Below are 21,612 nucleotides of genomic sequence, written 5' to 3' on the forward strand. Positions count from 1 at the left end.
AAAATGATAAAAAAAAGTTTGTAACACTTAATATCGTTATATTTTACATTACAAATAATGTTCTTCGGAAAAGATAAAGTCTAATATGATAAAGATACGAAGGAAGTTTCAAAAGTTCCTCGAAAGTTACACGGCACCACTCAACATACCCTAATCCCTGAAAAGTTTACAAATATACGTAGCTGTAAAAAAACTCTGAAAAAAATGAGAACTTAAATCATAGAAATTGTTCGGTGGAACTTCCTAAGAAGAAATATTTGGGGAACAATCTAGCTTCCCCTTGAGATGACAGCGAGGACAGTAAGGGAGATGACAAGAAGACCGTAACGGGGTGAATTCGTTGGTGCGGAAGGAGGAGATGATGCGGAGAGAGCTGGAAGAGGAAAGAGGAAGAGAAGAGGACGCGACAGGAAAACCGCTGAATCACGGAGGATCGTTTCATCCTGGTAGATGGGGCATAAGCGTCTCGTAGCCGCCGCGAATTTTTGAAGGACGTATCCCGAAGATCGATGCATCGGAAAAATAAGGAGCAAACAGGGGATGAGGAAGACGGAGATGGAAGAAACCATCAAACTAGTCGCTGGTGGACACCAGCGTCTCCTCACCTCCAAAGAAATTTCTCGAGAGCATCTCGATGCCGACCGAAAATACGAAACTGGACTCTCGGCCGTAAAAATGAGGTCAAGGCCGGAAGAAAGGATCGAAGGATCTTCAAAAGATCTAGAAAAATTTTCGAAAATGATAACTTCTCATGTAAAATTTTTATGCTTCATATTCAAGGGAAATTACAGATTTCTCCATGAGAATGAGAAATCTGTAATTGCTATATAACTATAAATCAATACACGATGGAACATGATAAATAATTATCATAATCGGTCTATTAACGCAATATGTTGACACCCATGATGTCACATTATCATATTAGCTAATTTAGCACTTTGTATTATGTAACTTTAACTGTAGTTTACTTGTCCACGTTAATGTACAAATTATATATGTTCGCATTTGGCACTGTATACGTATTTGGTCTCCTGTTTCACTTCTTCTTTTATGGTTGCACGTATGTTTCCTTGTCACGACACGTTATCCGCTGCAACAAGAAATGTAAAAGTCGTCGAAGGAAAACATACAAGAAGTAAAATGTCGTTTTACTAGAATAAGTTCCGCAAAAAATCATCCACGAGAAAGAAATTCTCGAACATGGCAATAAATCTGTTCATAATGTTAGTGTGATGGACTGCATCGTAAAGTTTCTCATTACGCATAATAGCACCGTCGTAATATTTGCACAAATACTTCACAATTAATACCTGCTTTTATTTCCTGTAATATTTAACATTTTATGCATACTTACGTATTTGTTTATGTACAAAAGCACCAACAAACACTTGTGTAAATTAACCAACTTTTCTCATCTTTTATGCAGAGCTTGTACCATAAGTAAATATCAAGCGACAAAAGAGTAAGTTAGTGATAGCATAAAAATAATAAATACGAGAAATATAGTGGAAATGATGATTAAATGATAAATTAGACAATTTTTTATGTTTAATCTCCGATGAATCAGTTATTCTTCCGGCATTCAAGGCATGATATTAGAGAATGATTCTACACATTTTGGCGATGCATTATTCGCACGTAATTATGATATATGGCCAGCGGGCGAGTGTCTAGTCATTACGAAAATGTTCGCCGCCTGAGATTTTGTCGGTGATGAAAGAAGATTATAATAACGTCACAAATAACTTTAAAATACTTTTACATTAAAAATAGAAAAAAATGGAAGTTCTACAAAAATCGAAGATAATAATCCTTTTGAGGTAAAGCGAATTCACCCGCGAAAAGATCACTAGCGCTCGCTGGAAATCGTGACGGAAATAAATCCGACATTAAATTAACAATCTTCACCATTGTCTGAAATGTTAGACTGCGATTCATCTTTTATTCAAAGGCACAAATTTGCGGTTGCGAGTGAGCAAACGTGACAGCAGAGCTTTTACGTGAACTAACAAAAGGGATCGACTGTAGGATGACGATTGAATAGCATTATAGACTTTAGCACAAAAAATTATTAATCGTTTTAGTGCAAAAATTAATTCATTCAAGATATCCGTTTCTGTTACCCACAAACTTTTTACCCGATGTTTTGTTATGTTTATTACGCGCGCGTTGGGTGCCTCTGTGTGTGTGTGTGTGTGCGCGCGCGCGCGCGTGTGTGTGTATGAGTGTATGTGCGTGCGTGTGTGTGTAATGCCGTTGTCGTACATACGAGTATAAACTATTTTTGTGAAGTTAGTTTTATGAAGAACACACACACACTCATACACGCACGCACGCACGCACGCACACACACACACACACACACACAAAAGAAGTGTAAATCCGACCATGCAACCTCCACGCGGTACACCTTGGGTAATTCTAATGCCGGCGGTGCTGTGTAACCTTCAAGCCTATAAGTCAAAAATTACATAAGAGAAAAAAATTTATTATAACGTTTCGAAAAGCTCTCGAACTAAGCTACAAGAATATGTAATAAAAAATAGGGGTTTCCATTTAAGATTTTTATGTTGACCATGACCGGGCTTCCCAAGGTCATACCAAGGTCAAATAGATATCATCATCTAATAGATTTTTTTAAGCCCTATGTTTTTTGTTTGAAACATTTTTCCACTAAATCATTATTTTCCAAGATCTTTAACCGTTCCGGAACTTTTTGCCAGCACTGTATATAGTTTTGCTAACTCTATAGTAATATTAATCGATATTCTTATTTCTGTAAATTGCATAAACGAATTTCTTATGTGCGAAAAATGCGTGACTACTATCAATTATTTAAATTAAACAATATTCTCAACTTTTCTGATCCAGAGTTTCTCTACAAAAAAAGGAATTCAGAGTAATGGTGGAACACTGGTCTGACTATATTATAGAGCTTGACTTGTACAGCAGTCATTACCTTGACACGTAAATTACTTAATTGTTCGTCGTAACCAAAGAGAGTAACGTTTGTGGAAACTATAAAGGAATGGTGAAAGGGAAACGAGTCATGGACGAGACAGACGAGATGAAGCAAGCGAAAGGGTAGCTGACGATTCCGGGCCAGCAGGAAACTCTCGGTTTTCGCGCAAAAAGTTTTTACTGTCACCCGAACGCTCTTCGATTAAAATTACACAGAAGCCCTTTTCATGACTCGGTCGTAACTAGTGCACTTTTATATAATATATATTTGACGTTAAGAAATTATGTTGTACAGGAAAAGAACAAGGAATTAAAAGCATTAAAAGCTAATACAATCAACAACATGGTAGTATACGCAACAGTTCTTCTCTTACAATAAATTCCTCAAGAATTTACATTGCAAAGTTGGGTCGAAGAGTCTCATAGTTCCTATTGCACGTAAACTGAGCTGAAGGATACGAAACTTATCATGTTCTAAAAATATTTGTCGTATCTAACAAAATTATACATCATCACAAGCAGATGAGTAAACTTGACGCCATTCTGCACGCGAAAAATTCGCGAAAGGAATTCGTTGAGCAAATAAAAAAGATTGGAAGGAACCGGCAAATTATTCGGGGATGTATCGTTGCCACAGCGCGCAGAGAAAGAGTGAAATGGAGCGTCAGTGGAAATGCTGAAGGAATCATCGCTTTATGCCATGCTACAGAATAAATAGAACTTCCTTCGCCGTCAAACTTCGATCGTAAAGAAGGAGTTGCGATACCGCGTTTTGCCATTGCGCAGGGCAGCTTCTCCTAAAATATGTTTTCGAGATCGAATGTCGGTGATTCGCGTTTTACGTCGCGCCTCGCCAATTGCGCCTGAACATAGTTCGTCTAATGCAACGAATTTATATACGCCGAGTATAAACATTCGGAAAGTAACATCGCGTGTCGTGAATTAATGCAAGTTACGTATCTTTCGAATAGAATAACACAATTATTAAGTAAAAGCAATAATTGTAACGTGTAGAAAAATAACAATGCCTGCAATAATTTTGTTGGGAATAGGACGTGGATGCTAGACAAGATGTATTATACATCACAATTTAAATTTCACTCGTGAAAGATGTCGTCGATAACTGCACGCTTGAAATCAATTTCGAGAGTTTCGGGAACCAGATGACCTGTATATAAGTAGAGATTGCTATTGAATGGTTTTACGAGTATTCTATTTACAGTCGAGAAGAGCACCAACCTAGAATGGCTCGCGAGATAAAACGGTCGATTCAGAGCGGATCGAATATAACAGATCGAAGTACAATTACGAACTCGTTGGGGACGATTTGATCTTTTCTATTTCACTAATGTTCATTCGCGTTAAATCAAAACAATTCTCCAAATCATATTTCGCGAGAACATATTAAATAATACATTTCCATTAACGTATGAAATATGAGAGAGAATTGTATATTAAAATTACCGTTAAGATCCAAGTTAAATTGTACTTATCACTGTTTCAGAAAAATGAATAAATACCTACGACATACAAATACAAATGAATCTTCAACAAATAACACAATTTCTTTCTCGGGAGCGAGCAACATAACTCGCCTCTCGAAATAGACGTTCGACGCCATAGTACAGAGATCCATCCAAACTGCGCATGCTATATTCATAACTATGTCGGAGCAGAGGCGAGCAAACAACTCGCTTTGGAGGCTCACAGCCGTCTTGTACAACAATGGGGAATGCAATTATACTTGGTTAAAAAAAGGGAAAAAAGGGAATAAAAAAATGATGCTGTTGGCATGCCCACTAGGGGTTGGCCCACATACGCGGGCCAATTATGACGACTTGCGCGCGACATTAACCACTCGCCTTTGCGTTTTAACGCGATAATTGCACTGCAAACGATCGTTTCTCATTTCCCCACAGCATGGTCGCTATTCGCTTCGGAAAAACAAACATCACATTCACCGACAATGACCCGCCATTCTCGTGGCATTATACTCTGTAATGGACATAGAACGCAAATCTCGTATGATTTGACTCGTTGATTGACATGGAGCAATGTTGCATTGCTGGTCAATCAGAATTCAACGTTATTGAGCCATACACCATGGTGAAACTAACAATACCCATCCTTAATAAACACGATTACGTAAAGATCGCTGATCGAGAACAATAGAAAAATCAAGAATTGCGAGAAACATTGTTAAAAAAAGCGCATAATAATTTATATAAGATTCGATGAATAATTAATTAATTAATAGAATCATAATACAAAGATATTAATATATAGTTATTATTAATATATATAGTTATTATGATCAAGTCTCAGTTTAAATATATGATAGAGGAAAGTCCCTGATTATGAGATACCATATCGATTTTGCCGAATGTAAGGAAATCTATAGGCAGAATTTTAAAATGTAATACGTTATCTTGAAGAGAATTTAATAAGTTTTAAGTTGGTGAAATGAAAAATCTAATTTAAATATTATTTTTTCTGAAAATTAAAAAAATTTGAAAAAAGAGCTTTACGCAGGATCGAGAAAGTGTGCTCCTAATATAAGATACATCGAGAAATCGGTGTTAAAAGTGCAAAATACATCAGTATTGCAATTAAAAAACTTTATTAGATAGTTTTATAAAAATACTGCTGCTACAACCTTTGCCAAATCTTCACGATTCCACTGTCGACGCTTCCTCGTTTCTCTAACCTCCATAGTCAGATTCTATAAAAATTAAATACACAAAACTGCGTAATATAAATTCGTATTAACTTTTCTTTAACCTTAAGTAGTATTTTCTTTCTTTTTATTACACTGCATAATCTTCATATTCGAGCAATAATTATCTCATATTAAGAGTACCCTGAATATCTCATTATACGAGCCACACGTCTAGCGGTTCCGCGATCATGAAATCTCACCTCTACAATTAAGCAATTCAACAAATTGCGTATTTTCCTGTTACTACGATTCTACTCTATCATTGCATACTGAATTTATTGCCAACCATTTCTTTATTATATAATAAACAAAGTTTAAAGACTTACCTCAAGTTCCTTTGACATGTTCACAATTTCACAAACTTTTTCTTGCAAAGGCTAAACGCAATAACGAACAATGAATTTTTCACTAAATACATTTTACACCAAGAGTAATAAATTCATGGTGGAACTAACAGATGGTGCTCACTAGTTTAGCAGAAACCCCATTATCTCATATTAGGAGCATATCTCATAATAGGGGATTCTCCTCTATGCATAATAAAAAATAAAATTTTAATACCAAAGATAAATTAATGACAAAATTATTATTTTTCATAAGTTTAAAACTATAAAAATTTTACATTTATCCTATAATCTCAGAGATACATATTGTCGACATAAATAATATCACAATTAGCATACGGTCTCAGTAAAAACTTGAGAGGGAAAAAAAACGTAAAAAGCAGGCTTAATTAACTCTCTCCGGGAGAGAGTGATTTGCGTCTACGTTTGTACGCTTACAACCGTATCTACATCCCACTTCTGCACCTATTGTAGACCAGCCATTATCGGGACGCTTTGCACGTTTGTCCGTGAACGCACCTGCGGCAGTGAGCACGCGATAATAATCGTATCTTGCGTGTGCGTCTGGTAATGCTTCGGTCTGTAATTACATCTGGCAAACGATCGATTCCTATAACACATCCCATAATATCGCATCATTACATCATTACGTTAACAACCAAGACGCATATCATGTCAAAGGCATACTAAATGTTACGTCAGAATATAATGATATAGGAAATCGTGTCGAAAATTGGTTCAATTTAGCGATTTTATAGATATTAACAATGTATGCAATTTCTCGATGAAAATTTCACTTTGAATGTAACAAGATACTTTTGCAATTAATGTTTACACACGATAACACGATTGTATCAATGTTATTGAAGAATTTTAATTTATCTCATAGGATACAAAAACTTTAACGTAAAATAAATCGTGTAGTAAGCTATCGCATATTCGTAATTTAAAGCTTGTTAAACAAAACGAAAAAAATTATTTCAGATTATATTCGTCGATAATCGTAATAAAACATATTCCAAAAGGAAAGATTCTTAATTTTTGATTAACATATAAGATCATAGTCGCTAGCGGTGCTTCAAGCAAGACGCGCAGAATTTCGGCTTTAATGTCAAACTGGACAAACGCGCATGCCGCAGGTATGAATCGGGCTCATATTCCGGCGTTCATACTACGAGCTAAGTTAAGCTCGTCTGCCTTCGCGTGGGTTACCACCGTATGAAACAATCGGCTCGCATCTTAATTACGCGGCCATAATTTAGCAGTCGGCGCGTCCTCGAGCAGGCATTCGACTCACGCGAAATGTATGCGGGTCTGCGGATTATAGTTCGTCCTGCGAGCGGCGATTACGGCAAACAATGCCGGCGATATCGAGTGCCACGACAACTACCGTTCGCAGTGCACTCGGTTCTCTAATATACGCGGAAACGCGCCACTGCGCTTTGCCTTCAAACGTGAGGATAACGACGAGTTAACGGGCATCGTTCACTAACTTACGCGGTGAATCGTTTATTTTCAATTGCACGATAGCGTCTTCCAGAACGATGCGGCTTACATCCGCATGTAGCACGATGCTGAGTTTTCTTAATTGTGAGGATAAGTTTGTTCGTCATCGCACAACCGGAAGAGAACGGAAATGGAAGGTTTCGCCTCCAAAAGCAGCCTTCGCTCTTTCGAAAATAAATTGCTTACTCAGGACTTACTCGGAGGAGATTAACACTTTTCCGCTGAAATTATCACGACTCTTTTCTTGCTACAATGCTAAATGGTTTGAAAAGATAAACTTACATATTTGCCTTTCTGATTCTCTCTAAAAGTATGTCAGCAAGATGATATTAAATATTTTCAGCACCAGAAAATACTACTTTCGTTAAACGACACTTTTGATCGCGTGATAAACGTTTCTAGACCCAAAAAGTTCAGTTTAATTATAAAGTGAAAGAAGGGTTAGAGAAATGACCAATTTAATGCTGCAGATCAATAAGTAAATCAATAATAGATCAATAAATCGTTACAAACAACACTTACCCACAATGCATAACCGACCAGACACGTGAGAAACGCTATCATAATTCCATACATCGTAGGTAAAGTATCCTGAACGCATTCTCCTTTCTCCATGTTGATTTCTTTTCAACGTCAATGTCCACACAGCAATAAGATAAGTCCTGTTAATTTCGATCGACTGACCACTCTAGCACCGAATATTCTTCGTCAAGAAGGAACATTCGCTCTGACTAAATAGGAAGCCCATTGTTCGGTAAGGATATATCGATATCCGGTGCAACTATTTGTTGGAAAACGTTCGACGAGGAAACGAGAAAACACGAATAGCTGCTAGCGAGGGTAAAAGAAGGGCGAGGGAAACGGTGGAGGAGAAAGAAACAAGACGGCTCTTATTGAATTCGTGAGGATAAGATTTATGGTGGTTGCCTATCGAACGTCAATTTTTAACGCGGAATATATTGGATCAGTCACGAGGTCATGACACGAGTATCCCTTCACGGATTACGCAACGGATTACTAAATTTTTGCGTTCCAGAAAAACTAACTCTCTATGCAATCGCGTTGCACAGTCACGGAATTTTGAAGCTTGCGCTGATCAGGTATTAAAGACTCCGAGTTACCGGTGAAAGAGGAACGGTAACTAAGGACCGAATTTGCTCCAGTTTCGATCGAGCAATCACCATTTCAAAGTTTATGAGATTACGTAAATGTTAGTTTGCGAAATCGGATAATCACGCGAAATTTCATTGGAACTTGCAGTTTCTAGTGCATCTTATTTTTTCATTTTATACTTGACGCATGTAAATTGTTGAAACTGATAAATTATCATGTACATTTGCCGACCATGCACATTTATCACGTTTCACGTAAACTCCTTTCCGCGTAACCAGTTACGCAGGCAGCAAAAATACAGTACGAGGCGAAATAAAAAAAATAACATAATTTTCGTAATTACTCATGCATTTCTGACAAATGAAGAGTCGCTCTTTGCACTCGCATATATCTCGCATTTTGGAGAGTTAAGACTCGTCTCTACTGACGTGCTTGTTAACTGAGCGGACAAAAGATCGACGCGTTGGGGATGAACGAGCCAGACCGTGCCAGTTAAGGATTAAGACCGATTAAATCGCAACGACCCGTCTGCGCCGTTTCGTATCAACGACGCGACGCTGCGAGCCGTTTTCAACGATGAAGTCGTCCCCAGGCATCCATCTCGGAGAATCGTCGGTGACATCGAAGAGAAAAGCTCTCTCTCTCTCTGTCTCTCTCTATCTCTGTCGACATTTGAAAGTTCACTCGGCGGCGGAGACGGATGGCAGGGTTTCGTATCTCGTTTGATCGCCGGTCGATCACCGTCACCGAGTTCGCGAGGGAAAACGCGAGCTTGGAGAACCGAGGTGGAAATTCCACCTTGAACGAGACACGGGCGGCCACTGGTTTCTAGTTTTGGCTAGCGTTTCTGGTAGCTCCCAGAAACGCGCTGGACGCGGAAACGCGTATTAATAGTACGGGAGAAACGGAATCCGGGTGGTCAGAGCTGGCGGCGAAGAGGAACGACAGACAGACAGACGGACACCGACAACGCTTGTCGATAGACGTGCAAGATGTCCGTGGTCAAGATGGATTCAGCACCGATCCATTTGCCCTAACGAATGTACGAACGTATCGATCAGCGGCGTTCCGAAGGGCGCCGGAAGTATCGATCGCAGGGCTCTTGGCAGGATGTAAGTGCAGGGTACACGATGTGTTTTGACCACTTGACAGCGTGGTCCGTTCGACGCTGTAATTTGTGTGTTCATGCAAATAGAAAGCTCATTTCGCGCGCAAACACAGAATATTATGTAAATGTGTGAATATACGATACAACTGGACGCGAGTGGTTCGGTTATCGAATTACTTTGTCGGATCATTGACACGGTGCGTTTTGATGAAAACGTGATCCCAACGCTAGCGGGATAATCGCAGCAAATGTCGATGGGAGAATACGCGAAAAAATAAGTGACATGTCGACGGCAATTTCAAATCCAATTACAATAGACTATCGACATGGCCATTTACTGTTGTGGCTACTCTATCATGACCAGTTCAATCATAAAGTGAGATATTACCTGTCGTAGTGATAATATTTGTAACGACTCATTTAGTGTTCATTGTTTTAGGATGCGTTTGCTGCGTATCTATGCATTATTCATATCTTTACTACTATTATTCATATCTTTACTAACTTTTAATTAACAAGCATTTAAAGGCGGATCGAAAATTATCTGTTCAATTCAAGTTTTTCGTTATTATATAAAATAATAATCATATAGTGACGATTATTTGTATCTCGTAAAATATAAAATACAAAAGTTAGTTATTACATGTCACCAAGTTCTCCACAAATTCATGCAAAAAATCATGCGAGGTTCGTTGGCGTGACACGAAAATTCCCTTCAGTCGCAGCTTTCTATAGCCAAAAGATGGTCTTGTGAGCTAGAGATCGACGTTCGCGCATAAAATGCAATTTGGCGGATGTCAGGCCGTTGTGGTCACCACCGCTCTATCGTTGCTGTTGCCGGTACTACCTGGCAAGGGCGTAACAAAATTTAATTGGATTTATCGATCGGTTTTCTCATTCCCATTTCCCGCACGTCCCGGACGCAAGCGTCCCGTTGCCAACCGACCGTTGACGCCGTTGCATCGGTACTGAACCGCGCGAAAATCCGCGAACGTACCGGCAATCGACAATCGACGTCGTAAGCCCGACGACCGATGATTTTCCTCTCGTTTCACCACAGACAACGTGTGCCTATAAAGACCGTGCAAACGCCGACGTGTATGCCAATAGTCTGGCCCGGCTCTCGTCGTGTAACAAGTGCGTTATTCGCTTACCAATCTAACTGTCCTACCGTAAATTTGTCCGAACATCGTTCGTGCGACGATTGAAAAAATACGTACATTTATTCAAAGTGTATGCACGCAGGTTTTCAAAAATTAGCATTATTTTAGTTTTACAGTTTCTATTACTTCGATTTTTTGACATAGTTCTCAATTTGATCATGTGTAAAAAAGTTAGTTGAAAATGTACGAAAGAGGGAGACAGAGAAAAAGTCAAAATATAACAGCTCTTGTAAATGGCTGAGAGAAAGATCAATAAGATGAATATCTCAGTATGTATCTGTTTATGCGACAGTATCATGACACGAGCACGTATCTCAAAAAGAAATGTAAGGAATGTCAAGTTGTCAGAATGGGTATGCTGCACGAATCTGAAGACCAAATGAAGTTCCTATATAAGGTCGCCGACTAGGCTGATCACGTTTCAACTACTGTCATGTTTCTGACAGTTCAAAGTTCGAGAGCTGTCACGTGTTTTCGTAATATGCTTAACTTAGACATGTCGTTGAAAGAACCAATAATAATATGATGTACGATTTACAGATGAGTGAAACAACATGTACATTCAGTGAATAAAAAATAAAATATTGGAAGAACTAGTGCAAAGTGTAACTGAAGATAATGAAATGTAAAACATAATGAGTCATATTAAAATAACTTAACGCTATCCTATAATAGCTTAAGATTCATATCCTAATTATACAGCCTAATAAATATAGATATTAGTAAAAATAAAAGATATAATAAAATAAAAATGATAATGCTCTTTAAAAATATAAATGCAATTCTTTTTTTGTTTCTTTTTAGTTGATGCAATGTTTAGCTATTTTTTGCAAATATACTTGAAAGATAGATGTATAGTATAAAATAAACAATATTTTAACATATCTAAATTTCCAATTATAAATATAGATAAGCCCTTACTTAACGATTATTGAAAAAGCAGTTTCTAACTTATCTGTTGAAGGTAGAGAAAGGAAATAACCAAAGACTGTTTTATCAGCAACTGGCACTGTATCATCTATAGCTAGTGATGCTATGAGAACTGCAGAAGATAAAACAGATCTCTGCATACTAAACTGAAGCTGTTGCATACTATATGTATACTTGAAGACGGCTTACCGACTGAAAAAGAAATATACACAATGCAAAAATAATACGTCAGCTAAATTTTATAATTAGTTAATTTAATTTTATAAACATGCACGAATATCTTACTTCAAAATCTGGAAAACATATGTTCCTAATAAAAAGAACAAATTTGAGAACTTTTGTAAAATCATGATAAATAAAAGAATTACATTTTTCAAAAATAATAAAAGAAGACACAAAAGAAATCAATTCTTTAAGAAATTAAAGTGATGCAACAGAAAATTCCTAGATATATTATTACGATTATATCGATACATTATCACTTGCATAGCTACTGATAATACCGAGACGCGAACTAGCTCTCTCTATTAGCCACCTACTTTTTACCTACCATCGACTCGCGTCTGAATTTTAACGGAAAAACCTGGTCATTAAGTCACGTACCCCAGATGACAAACGAGTGCATTGAGTTTTTCGTAACAACGGCGTTATTATTCTAAAAGAGCTTTTTACCACGTGCGCTTGAGCGATCATAAAGTTCCATGCTTTTAAGGAAGGATATTAAGTGCTTGCATCATTGTATAAAATATCCACGAAGTAAAACGACTAAGAATTATTAGAGATGCAAAATGATCCAAGTGCATCAACCCCCATTAAATTCTGCGAGGAAAACGATGGAATAGAGGAAATAATGATGGGAGCACACAAGAGTGGATATCAAAGTATGCAAAGCTTACATGATGATCTCTTACGATCTCGTTTCAAGAAAGGAATCTTCTATTTCCTTGCAAAGAATGCAATGTAGTTTACCATTAGTAGAAAGAACATCTTGTCTACATCGGTGTGCTTGGTAAGAATGAACGCAAAATGGAAAAGGAATAAAAACTTTGAGGAATGAGAATGTGAAAGAATTTCTTCGGCGAAAAGATACCTGTCAGATTAAGCAATTCTTCTCGAATATTAGATTTCCAAAATAACTCGTCAGCATAAATGAACCTTCATGTTTCCGAACGTACTTCTGCAGATTTTTCGACTAAAGATTCGGATTTCCCCTCGCGCCCGTCGAAAGATTGTCGATCTCAAGATTTTTAGCTTACCGCCGACGTTGTTGTCCGAACACCAGGAACTTTCTCCCTTCCGAGGCCAGTGAGTCCTGCCAGGCATCTCCTGGCGCATTCGGGATCGTTGTCCTCGCAGATGGGGCATCCCGCGGTGGAGGCGCCGCCTCGCTCTCTCAGGACGTGATTGCTGCTGGTGTTGGTTGTGTAGCCTTGGTCCGAGCTGGCGTTCGAGTTTGGCCTGGAGTCGTCCGAGCTGTCGAATGGCTTAATGTTCCGCGGCCGATGGATGATTCCCACCGGCTCCCATATCTCGCTGGTCGACGACGCGTAATAATTATTCTCCTTGGTCTCGCGACTCCTCTCGTCAACGACCTTACCACCACGAGCGACGGTGACCTCTTCCTTCGTCACGATGGACGATTTCACGCTCAAGGATGTCTCGAGTCGCACCGGGGCCCTTCAGAACCATAATTTACGAGGTAGCAGCGTGGATCTTGCGCGAAACATGTTCTCGCAATAGATTATAGATTCGTGCACAATATTGATAATCATACTAAGCTTAATCGTAATCACAAACGGTGTTGCAAAAACATGTGATTCGAAATTCACGTGTATCTTACTACAATGAGTATTATAAGTACAGCTTGAAATAAATCGTATCGTAAAGTTATCGTAATAAACGTGATAAAATACAGAATTTAATGCACGCAACAAGTCTTACGTAATACGTTAAGGTAAGATTGTAGAAACGGATATATGATATTTAACCGGAAAGGAATACAAAAGTATGATATAACGAGTAAATTTCTATGCATAGGCGAGGATCCACAATGCTACCTTAGAATCCCAGCCTTGACGAGAATCTGGTTGAGAAGATCGCACGGTGGGACCTGGCCAGTTATCATGGCTTCTCGTATAGCGACTCCGTCCGGCCCCTCCAGGGGGATCGGTACACCGTTTATCAGCAGGACTTCCTCCTCTCTCACGCAAGACTTTTTCTCGCAGTCTACAACCTTGACACCGGGCCCGAGTATAGACTCCACCGTGGATTGGATCTCGTGGTCGTCCATCCCTAAGAACGTAGCCTTTCTCGTATTCGCTGTTTCTTTTATCATTTTGTTGACACCTCGTGCGAATTTGGCAAAAATATTTAAATATTGTTTACATTCTTATTTTAATTTATCGATTTAATACGTGAATTGTTTAAAAGCTTAAAATTTATATTAAAATTTGCAAAGATCTTTTAATCTCCATTTTAAACAATGCTTTTGCTTTAATAAATGTTTAAGAAAAAGAAACTTGAAATATTTAATCATTTTTTAAACATTTGTTTTTGTAATGTGTTTTTGTGTGTGTGTGGTAGAAATTATTTATATGAAGATTTATATTTATATATATGTACGCGAGAGTTTATAAATATATATATATATATAAAATAATGATATATAATAACATATATTATATTATATAAATATTAACATTCGAGTAGTGATTTGTACAATCCCGCAAGCACCTGCGTATGTGCGTGCGTCATTTGCCCACCTGAAGAAGCTTAGCTTGACGAAACCTGACCGGAACCGACGATATGACACACCTGCATCGACTCTCTAAAAGTTGTTCTAAAGTGCTGCAGTGATGTTCCAAAAGTTTTCCCAGAATGATCGTCACGTACCGCTTTCGCAAATTGAAACGATTCCGCGATCAGTGCAGTAACAGCTTTACAAATTGATCAAGAGATTCGACTGCGTAATCGTTTTATACACTCCACGCGTCGCGACAATCGCGACGGACAAATAGAAAATATTTCATCTTGCGGAGATTAATCTTCGTTTATTAAAATTGTCGGACGGGACGCAGTCATTGTCAGCCTTATTAAATTACATCTGCTGTCATTTGAAAGCCATTTGATTTTTCACGAGAATATCTCTTCCTGACGCTGACGCGACGATATCCCATACTTTCACCCTTTTATGATATATCAGCGCGGATGCGTGCGAGCATACGTCCGCTATATACGGACAATACTTTCTCGAGTAGTCGATAATCAGCTAACGAGTACGTTGCAACATAAATCAAGAACTTTGCCAGCAACGTAGGTCATGAACAAAGTAGAGAGCGCCGGTGGTCGATGATGCGAGAAATGCATTACTCCAATGCACTGTGCGGCGCCTCCCCGCGTACATAGATAAATGCAACACTGCATGATTTACATCTCGAAGAGAGAACGGTGTCCGGAAAGACGAAAGACGAGCTCGGATGAGCACGAAGCGCGAAGCCATAAATGCATTTCTGTTTTGATTCTTAAGTACATTCTTTAAACGAGCAGACCGGCTAGAAGGATGACGCGGGGGATGACGTCGAAGGGGGAGACTTACCCGCCTGAGAGAGAGAAAGCTACAAGATGTACGAGCGGCAGTGTAAACGGCGACGATGGTTTCGCGATAGACGAGCAAATGTTTGCGATGCAGTACTAAACGAGCGTCTAGCAACGAGGAACTTTCGCGCTAAAACGACGTACATGTGTAAATCGAGATATTTCGGCAATCTTTACGCGCGCTGACAATCGAATTGATGCGACGTGATTATGATTGTCTACCGAATATTGATTGAACAACGTACCTTTATATCTGCGCCAGAATACGCGCGTATTTGTTAACCGGAATGATAACGGAATCGGATCTACTTCCGATTAAAAAAAACTAAACGATTCGATAGATAGTACTGGAAACGACCTATTTCCGTCTCTGACTTTTTTTACAAACATTGTGCGCTGTTTGATCGATAAAGCTATTCTGTTTTCTACACTGATACCCAAAATTGATGAATCAATAACGGCGTTATTGATTATTGAAGAAGCAGAAATATAGTTGCAGAAAGATTGTTACAAATAAGCTTTTTGCAAGTGACTATCTTTAGAACATCCTGAATAGTTATAAAAAATATTATAATTTATAATACGCCCAATTCCACATTTAGCAGCAAACAATGCAACATCAGTTCTAAAATGCAGCATACTTCCGGTTGCATTTAGACTAAATTGTACTTGCTAATTAATGACATACAGTATTACGCATACATAATTAATGCCGGCGTAATGGCAATCGTGGCAAAGTCTCGCTGTCGCGTCAGCGATAAAATGTGAGAAAGTAATGCGGTAAGTATGATTGAAGATTGCATTGCACTTGGTCACTCCAGGGAACCTCGAGAGCTTCGAGAGCTATTTGCGAAGACGTCGCGTCGTCTCTGCATCCTTCGCATGTCTGCACGCATCTGCATAAACGTAGACGTGAGCACGCATGAAGCTTTCTAAACCGAGGATACAACCTATTTCCGTACGAGAGTGCTGATCGTTAACACCGTGTAGACCTGCTAAATAGAAGATTAAAGAATTGTTTCTTGAACCATACATTGCTCGGAATGTGCCTTTTTCTACGTTTAATTACAAAATACATTATTTAAATAGTATTATTTTATTTCATTATTTTATTTTATTGTCTAAGCGCACTTTTGTTACATAAAAAAAATGCATTAAAAGCAAGTTAATAATAATTAAACTTGCTGGATATCTATATTAGATATATTTATTATTGTGTTGATGCAGGTAATAATACTTGTACTCGAATAGTGTTAATTGCAGCTAGTTTCGATAATGGTACGCGATAAGAACTTCGTTCGCACGCATAAGAATCCCATACACGATTAAACACTCATACAGAGTACTCGGTGATAATGACGTTTTAATGACGCTGAATTCACAGTGCACAGAAAAAAGTACCTCTCTTCACGTAAGACGCGAAACAATTTCCCCCACAGATTAGGATGAGAATCACAGACGTTACGAATGGTATAACACAGTTTTATTTTCGTGGCTCATTGAGCGGGTATAATGAGCTCAATTAAGGAGCTAATTGAATCTGGGTAGGTGGGAAACGGAACGAAGTCGTTGTCCAAAGGTGTGCACGGCCTGCGATGCCGGACGTCGCCTCAATTGCTAGGTAGAACCGGCGACGGCTCTATTTTTAGCGCTAACAAGACTAACATAGTTAGACGCCCGAGGAAAAATATACGAAGGCGACGGGGTGCACGCCACTGGAAGAGCCACGAGCGTTTACTCGCGGGAAGAGATGGCTAATTAATTGCTGGTGTCGCTGCCAATTAAATGGTGAGCTTCACGGGAACGCATTAGCCACGGTGGACTCGCGGGCGGACGTAAGTCCGTTAGATAAATTCGCGAAAACTTCATGGCGATTTTTCCTGGACGGAATTCGCAGTCGGCGTAATTAACGAGAGCTTCTCTTCTCTTTGGCCTCTTCCACCTCTTTTCCCTTCCCTCTCTGCTCCCCCTTCCATACGCCCTTTGCCGAAATCGAACTTGTGTCAGCGAACGGTAATTGCGAACCGGTTTTAATCTCTTCGCGCTGCGATAAATACGAGCCGTTCGTTCTCCGGCCATTTTGCCGAAACCAATTTTAGAGATTTAAGTGATCCCAAAGTGTCTGACTGATTAATCGAGTGAAAGATTCAATGAAGATCGAACGGCGCTGTGTGCGCGACGATGCAATCAAGTCGCGCGCGGACAACCTGAGCGTGGACGCGCTAGGGGCAATTAATTAGCTACTAGCGGACTAATTAAGGCACGAAATGGAATGTCTGCGCACAGCATACGTCGCAGCCATCGGGCGTCGTCGTTTGACGGATTTAATCGTGATCGCTCGACTGACTTTTGTCACGTAAACACGAGTTAAGCGAGCTCGCGCACGGCGCGACCGGAGATCCTGCGCCGATAAAGAGCGTGTAAGCCGGGATTGTGTGTAAATCACGAACGATGTGCGTTATTACAAAACCTGCAGTACGGACCGACACGCGAGATGTTACACGCATCTCATAGATCCACTGGCGATAGCTCTGTTACACTAGGGGGGCAATAATTGTAACGCAAAGTCTTCACGGTCAGTGTCGGTATATGTAGGTACCGCGTGTAACGTTTACGCTACCTTAAAAATTCCCATATGATACAGCTGACGAAATAAATGGTATAACGTGTAACAAACATTGCAGGAATTCGTAATAAAGTGTTGAGAAATTTACGGATATCGGCGAGAAATATTTAGATAAAATATTTTAGCTCGCACGTGAAGAAAGATAATTTGAAAGATAACTTTAGAGCCGATTTAATAACTGTAGAACATAATTTTTCGCATTATATGAGAAAATCAGTTCTGAAATTGCTTGATAACTTGTACTCTTTCGTGAGATAAAATATCAGAGATGTTAATTAAAACGTTTGGGCGTTCTCGTTATCCATCGCCGTTAATAAACTTCTGTTACAAATGGTTCTGTCATTTTACGTATTTGTAATAATTATCACTGTCCGTGTGTGCGGATCGCGTGATCATAAATTACGAATTGTGCGAGTTCTTGGGTTGCGTAGCAGCTCGTGAGGCGCGATGAGAAGGGCGAATGCGCACCTGCCCTTGTATTAGGAATTAATTAATATGTCACGCTAAGTGCCTGAATTTTCTGATAGCTCTCGAACAATTTATCATCGTGCATCCAATCAGTGATCAGTTTCGTTAATGAAATCGTTATTCTAAACAAAAAACTACGTTCTCATAATGGTAAATAACACATTAAATTGGCATAACGTGTTCATCGTTGAATTTTGTATTTATTCCAGTGCATTCTTGCAATATAAAATAAAAAACCATAAAATCTAGCATTGAATTTCACAGACTGTTACGAATGACATTTTGATGACATGTACATATGTCAGCGAGAAAAGAAATAAACGCAATATGTTACAATTCACACGATACTATTCATTCATCAATCTTGTGCTGCATCACACGCATGGCACAATTCTATAATATTTCATTAATATAATAGAATAGCTAACGAGAGGTAGCAACTATTTGCTGCATATATATTAGAGATTTCACAAATCGACGATATATTATCTCTTTGATCCGTTACAACATATAAGTTTATCCAACCGTTTCATGGATTAGTATAATGTGTAATCACCTTCGGTTACATTTATGTGCGTGATATGTTATTCGTGCATTTGCCCTTTTCATGCTCGATTCGTGCTTCTCTTAATGATGCATTCTGGAATTATTGACAGATCCGCTAAAATTATAACATACAATGATCTAGCAGAGAATTAATCCACACAATAACTTGAATATGTAACATCACGTGGCTATATCTGTAATATGTTATAGCAAATCAAAGTAAAAACTTTAAACCGACTGAACACACGCAATGCAAAAAATAGTATAATACTTAAATCTGTGACAACTGATGTTATCAACGATTCGCTCCTCCTTTCTTGTAAATGCATCGCGACATCCAAGCGTCAAGCTGAGAAGGATACGAAGGATAGATTTGCATTGCAGAGTAAAATTAGTTACGTAAAAAGCGGCCGCGAAGAAAATTTGCAATGTTAACGAGGCTGATCATCACATTTCCGACGGGCCAGAAGCCTACTCCTCGTTTGCACATTAATTCGGTTGAGCTTAAGTCCGAGCCGTTACTTTACCTTTACTCAAGCTTTTTGTTTCATTCTTTCGGTTTTTCTTTTTAATTCTCCGCACAAGTTTTGCAACTTTCTCCAATATTAAATTATATAATAGCATTATGTACTCTTGCATTTACATATCCGGCTTATGATATTTATGTCTTAAATAAACATAAATAAGTGTATAATAGAAGTATTTTAATTATATCAATATGATAAAAGTACATTTATTGCACTATATGTTGTCAATATATTTCTAACATCAAATGCAGGTAAATGTAAATTTATCACGAAACGCACTCAGTCGAAATATCTCAAACAATATTAATGCATCTTGTATAGACTAATATTGACTAATGTTTTATTGATATTGGTTAATTGCTTGAATTTGATATTTTGAATATTACAAATGTTCCTTCAATATTTTGAAAGTGTGCTTATTTTGTAAGTTTTGTACGGTAATGCTTTGGCGTCAAAAGCACGTGCTAATTTCCGTGTATGTTCATGCTGCAGTGCAATCTAAGTCAAAATTCAATTACTTTAGCAGCAGCAAACTATCCTAACCGGTTTGAAACTCGTTCGAATTGGGAAACATAGCTGCAAGGATACTGATGTTAAGTAAAGTTTATAAAGCGGCTATTTACCTTTGAAATTCTAAAACAATGGATTACAACTGACTCGTTCCTGTAGGCATAACCTTGTTTTGTCGGATAATGCGTTAATCTTATTGTTTGACGTGTTGTTAGTGCGCAAATAAAGGTAATTGCGGAAGAGCAAAAGACTGACAGCTGCAAACGTTAAAATTTCAAGTGTATACACTTGAATTTTGAACTATTGACAAAACATGTTTATTGAAGAATAATTTTACACGCATCAATAGAAAATTTACAAAATTTACAATCAATAGAAAAGTTACAAAAGAACATTAATTAAGAAAATTAATTTCGCGTAATAACGCGGATAGTGAAACCTGCATAGTCGAATATTTTAATACTTATACAAACTGAAACAACAATGCCTCATTCAAATGAAAAAAAAAAGAGATAAGTATCGCATCTCGATATCTAGGTGCATTTGTTTGTTAAACAGCAATATGCTAAAGAGCAATCAAGATGAGTAATTTTAAACGTGTTAAGTAATTCGTGTCAAGTACGAGCGACGGGAATTATAGGAGCAACGCATTTGAGCAACCATCTTACGGGATGTAATGTATTTGAGGCAGTTAAGATAATCATGAATAATATGAAGAAGGGACTTCTGCCCATTTTGACGAGCCTGGAGACTACAAAGATATGTTTTGGGCATGGAGATATGTTTGATTCGTAAAATGCTAATGCTATGCGACGAATATGATCCAAAATAATTAAAATTCTCCGATAAAACTTATTGAAAACGTTAAATAATTAAGCAAATTATGCTTTATGTTTAATTTCTAATGCGTTAGTTTTATACATTAAGTACTTTTCTTCAACATAATTGTATGAGGATCACAATTTTGATATTTATGAATGTCTTCTTAATACAAGACTTGTGTAATGATTTAATTAAGAGCAATAGTAATTTTTTTGTCACAGCAAAAAATTGTTCTTATGATATATTCTTTCAAATCTCTATACATTTATAATCTTCCTTCTTTTCTTCTCCATTATGCCAAATGATCTTTTCTTTGTATTCTTTTCAACGTTTTTACTGCAAACGTGCACTACTTTCGACTTCCTTTTCTCTTACTATTCAAATTTCTTCTCTTTTATATTATAAATTTGATTATTAAGATTAATATTAAGAGGCATGACAACGTATGTCTCCTCTTTACATACGATAAGAGAGAAATGAAAGAAAGAGAAAAGTACTCGAATAGAAAAAAACATTTTTGTTTCTATATTCCAACTCGTTTCTGTCAACATTTCCCAATACGCGTTTTCAACAAACGAAGGAAAAATTTCTCAAACAACAATGTATGATGTTTTTTTTGTGCACTTTACTATTACTTTTTTCTCTCTCTTTCTCAGCATAGACGCGACATTG

The 21,612-nt window shown here is 38.1% G+C and overlaps 2 protein-coding genes across 2 annotated transcripts in view; both read right to left on the reverse strand.

Moving 5' to 3' along the window:
• Positions 1-21,612, reverse strand: part of LOC105281158 — a 316,155-nt gene that overhangs the window by 182,777 nt on the left and 111,766 nt on the right. The gene's annotated exons all lie outside the window — the stretch shown is intronic.
• Positions 8,556-21,612, reverse strand: part of LOC105281156 — a 53,354-nt gene continuing 40,297 nt past the window's right edge. Inside the window, exons 2-3 of the mRNA XM_020032209.2 lie at positions 13,905-14,139; positions 8,556-13,524 (exon numbers count right to left, since the gene is read on the reverse strand). Coding sequence (XP_019887768.1) covers positions 13,095-13,524; positions 13,905-14,139 — 665 coding nt within the window. The 3' untranslated portion in view covers positions 8,556-13,094. The remainder of the gene's footprint in view (positions 13,525-13,904; positions 14,140-21,612) is intronic.

This window comes from Ooceraea biroi, chromosome 5, assembly GCF_003672135.1.
Source record: "Ooceraea biroi isolate clonal line C1 chromosome 5, Obir_v5.4, whole genome shotgun sequence".
Taxonomy (NCBI): Eukaryota; Metazoa; Arthropoda; class Insecta; order Hymenoptera; family Formicidae; genus Ooceraea; species Ooceraea biroi.